Here is a 4,589-nt window from a genome sequence, read left to right as displayed (position 1 = left end):
TATATATATATATATATATATATATATATATATATATATGTATGTATGCATGTGTGCATATATGTATATATATATATACAAGGCCTGATCAAAAAGTACCAGGACTGGTGCTATAAAAAGAAAACTACAGCAAATGTCAATTTGGCATTTAATCTCCTTTCAAGTAATCCCTTTCTGAAGCCACACACTTTATCCAGCGACATTTCCATTGATGAACACAAACCTGGAACTCCTTGTTTAGAAAACGAGTAGCTGCCTCATCACATTATCTTGGATTTCCTCAATGTCTTGAAATCTTGTTCCTTTCAATTGGGATTCTTAGCTGTAATAACCTTCAAGCTATGTCTCTTTCCGCACAGGCACAGGCACACACACATTTTCTCTGCCATACTCACTGATGGAACCTCTGTGATGTAGTGAAACGACCACACTCTACACCCTTTACTTCCAAGCATTGCTGTAAACAACACAAGTGAGCAAAAATGTTATAAATTAGCAGCATGCATGCTCAAAAACTTCAAGGTCAATCTGTATCAAGTAGCTTTGCTCTGTATATATATATATATATATATATGCACACACATATATGTATATGTATATGTATATATTTATATGAGTGTGTGTCTTTGTGTTAACAACTCCACAATCACTGCTTGACAACTTGGGTTGGGCTGGAAGAAAGGAAGGCTGGAAGGAGGGCAGGAGAGAAAGAAGAAAGGAACGAATGAATAAACGAACAAAGGAAGAAACGCATGAAGGAATGAGTCAACAAATGAAAGAACTAATGAATGAACAAAGGAAGACAGGGTGAAAGGGAGACAGACAGACATTGATGTGGAAGGGAAGTAATCGTAAATGAAAAAAAAATCAATTCGAGTTACTTCCCCTATATAACACCCGTCAGACAGGCGTGCGTGCAGGCAGACAGGCAGACAGAGAGGTTGCCCACAGCATGATGAAACTTACCAATGCCCCTTCGTTGATGAAATACACTAAATGGTCACACAAACAAATCCAAATTGAAAGGGAAAATTTTTTAAAAAGCGTTGAAGACTGAACGTCAAAGCAAAACTGATGACAATAATTCCCGTACCTTTGTGTTGACAATGAAAGCTTTCGATGTGGAGAATGTTGACAACTGAATAGCAGATCCTATCGTGACCCTGGGAAGGGCCCCACTAACACCTCGCCACAAACCACATATTCCAAAGTCTCTGTAAGTATTAGTTAATCCCTGAATCAAGCCATAATGTTTGTGTTGATAGCCTACGGCGATCACTTCGGTTGCTTGAGCCTGGAGTTGGGTCTTTACCTGAAAAATAATCAACAAGAAGAACGGTTAAAAAAAAACTCATAACAGAAGCTGCACCGGGCTCAATCTGATCTGGCAAAGTTTCTACAGCTGGATGCCCTTCCTATAGAAACTTTGCCAGATCAGATTGAGCCTGGTGCAGCCTCTGGCTCACCAGTCCTCAGTCAAACCGTCCAACCCATGATGATGATGAGGAGGGGGAGGAGGATATCTCTTTTACTTGTTTCAGTCATTTGACTGTGGCCATGCTGGAGCACCGCCTTTAGTCGAGCAAATCGACCCCAGGACTTATTCTTTGGAAGCCTAGTACTTAGTCTATCGGTTTCTTTCTGCCGAACTGCTAATTTACGGGGACGTAAACACACCAGCATCGGTTGTCAAGCGATGTTGGGGGGGACAAACACAGACACACATACATATATATATATATATATACATATATACGACGGGCTTCTTTCAGTTTCCGTCTACCAAATCCACTGACAAGGCTTTGGTCGGCCCGAGGCTATAGTAGAAGACACTTGCCCAAGGTGCCACACAGTGGGACTGAACCCGGAACCATGTGGTTGGTAAGCAAGCTACTTACCACACAGCCACTCCTACGCCTATATACATATAAATATATACATATAAATATTGTTTTTTCCTTTCGAAAAAGTTTGTTTTTACATAATTGCTTGGAAGTGCTCAGGTCAAACCCGAGACATTAGACGCTATATAACTTGGTACAAGAAGAGACAAAAAATTTAGATAATCATTTTAAATTTATGATTTACATGAACATAATAAATACATAAAAACACATAACATAAAATTACATCAAGACAACAAACATATCAATACATATATATATATATATATATATATATATAACAGCCTTCTTTCAGTTTCTGCCTACAAAATCCTCACACAAGGCTATGGTCGCCCTAAGGCTATAGTAGAAGATAGAAGACAATTACTTGAAGGTGTCATGCAGTGGGACTGAACCTGGAACCATGAAGTTGGGTGAGCAAACGTCTTACCACACATTACCATAGGCCTGCACCTATGATGAGGAATCATGATCATCAACCCCTGGACACAGCTGTCCTAGAGTTCACAGAGCCAGTCACCTACTTTTTCCTTGAACTGGAGCCAGTCAGTCACAGGGCTACTCGTTTACAGCTGAGTGAACTGAAGCAACATGAAAGGAAGTGTTTTGCTCCAAAAACATAACGTACCACCAGGGCTGGGAATTGAAACCATGATCTTACAATCATGAGTCATCATTATCCTTCAACCAACCTATGGTTGGTCGGAACTCCATTGACAATCCCTTTCCACACGGACCTGCATTGTTGTGTTCAGATCTCTAATATCCAGCCCTGAGTCCCGAGAGATATAGTATCCGGAAATGTCAGTTTCCTGGAGAAAATACTTCCAGAGGGATGTCATAGGAGCAGGGATGAGATAATCTCTTTCCCTGCTCGATGACAGCGGCCAGCAAATTGTAGCTGTTTCTGCTTTAGCTTCAGGAATATTGGTATCAAATTTCCATAGATTTTTCTGTGTGTCTTTTGAGGGATATTGGTATGAGGTTTCCATAGATTTCATGAGTACAACACTGTGACCACTAGTGAAGGTACTTAACCTAGTGCTTATAGTGAAACACCATTTAATAGCGAGCACCACACATCTGTTGATGGGTGCTACATCACCATTACTAAAACGTATGCACAAGATATGCTGTAAGCCTGCATACATCTTCAAGTACAATAAACGCATGCATCATACACTTGTTGGCGAACACTGGCAAATGCCACTATCTGACTTTGGTAAGCCTAAAATCATTCAATTAATCGCTAGATCAGTGGTTCCCATGTGACCTTTAGATCTTACTAGGACGTGAGTTTTGATGCATAGAATTGGTAATATTACTGCAATTGTGTTTTTTTTTTTTGCTTTTATTCTCTTCGGGATCAGTTAGCTTCTGCTGCTCATACGGTACTTCGGACTCTAGCTTGAATTTCAGCCCCTCAAAAGTAGTATCTGTGTAATAGTCACGACCCCATAAATTTGACATTAAAAAAATGGTCTAAAAAAATTTGACTTCTACACTAGTATGCACGGTATGTATCTATTTATGTATCTGTACATATATATTTCAGAGTCATTTAACATGAACAGAAAGCAGGATAACACAAATATGTATTTAATGAAATCTACATTGACCTTCAGAGGAGAATTACGAATTGTGTGGGAGGGGTGGTAGGAGTGTAATTGTGGTTGGTTTTGAACTATACTTAGTCAGGTAGGTCATGTAATGTGAGAGGAAGACTATTAATATGTCGCCTATGCATGCGTGTGCACAAAAGTGCAGATAGAGATATGCACATATATATATATATATATATGTGTGTGTGTGTGTGTGTGTATAAATGCGTATGTTTGTGCATGTGAATTATGTATGAGGGTGTGTTGAGTCAACATGATTTATATACATTTATGCATATGCGTTTGTCCATGTGGATTACGCATGAAAATACGCATGTATGCAGGTATATACATATATATATATATATATATCTTTTTTTTACCTGTTTCAGTCATTTCACTGTGGCCATGCTGGAGCACTGCCTTTAGTCGAGCAAATCGACCCCAGGACTCATTCTTTGACATGTATGTGTGTGCTTGCATGTGTATGCTTGCATATGTGTGTGTATGTACTTGCATGTGTGTGTGTGTGTCTGCTTGCATGTGTGTACGTGTGTGCATGTGCTTGCATGTGTGTGTGTGTGTGTGTATGTGTGTGCTTAATACAACACAAAAACACACCAAAACAACCAGTTGAACAATATAGTCAAGGATAGCTGTAAATGATGCTCTAGTTGTTGTTGATGTTATTACAGTGTATTATGTGTAAGGTGCAGCATCTTCATCAGATTCTTCTGTTGATGTTGCACTTGACAGACAAGATCAAAACAAAGTCTTTGCAAACACACAACATGGATAGAGTTATGTCATGGTGATGATGACGATGATGATGATGATAGATAGACAGATGTGGTGGTGATGGTGGGGGGGTTGTTTTGTTGGAGGTAGTGATAGTGATGCTGGTTATAATGTTGAGGAGGGGATGGGGGGGATGAGAGGGGAGGGGAGGTAGAGAAGAAGAAGAAGAAGAAGAAGAAGAAGAAGAAGAAGAAAGGAAGAAGAAAAAGAAGAGAAGGGGAGATGAGGAGGGAGGGAAGGGGATGGGAGGAAGAGGCTGGGAAAAACAAGAAGAAGAAGGGGACAC

The 4,589-nt window shown here is 39.8% G+C and overlaps 2 protein-coding genes across 2 annotated transcripts in view; one reads left to right on the top strand and one right to left on the bottom strand.

Annotated features, from left to right (window-relative positions):
* The window catches only part of LOC106871212 (solute carrier family 25 member 35), a 25,388-nt gene that overhangs the window by 2,513 nt on the left and 18,286 nt on the right, over positions 1-4,589 (bottom strand). The window contains exon 2 of the mRNA XM_014917560.2: positions 1,094-1,312. Within this exon, the coding sequence (XP_014773046.1) occupies positions 1,094-1,312 (219 nt within the window). The remainder of the gene's footprint in view (positions 1-1,093; positions 1,313-4,589) is intronic.
* LOC106871211 (uncharacterized) overlaps positions 1,128-4,589 on the top strand; it is a 168,234-nt gene continuing 164,772 nt past the window's right edge. Inside the window, exon 1 of the mRNA XM_014917558.2 lies at positions 1,128-1,216. The gene's annotated coding sequence lies outside the window, so the exon portion shown is untranslated. The remainder of the gene's footprint in view (positions 1,217-4,589) is intronic.

The sequence above is a fragment of the Octopus bimaculoides genome, chromosome 12 (assembly GCF_001194135.2).
Source record: "Octopus bimaculoides isolate UCB-OBI-ISO-001 chromosome 12, ASM119413v2, whole genome shotgun sequence".
Classification (NCBI taxonomy): Eukaryota; Metazoa; Mollusca; class Cephalopoda; order Octopoda; family Octopodidae; genus Octopus; species Octopus bimaculoides.
Note: the sequence above shows the minus strand (reverse complement) of the source record. Positions and strands in the feature narration are given on the sequence as shown.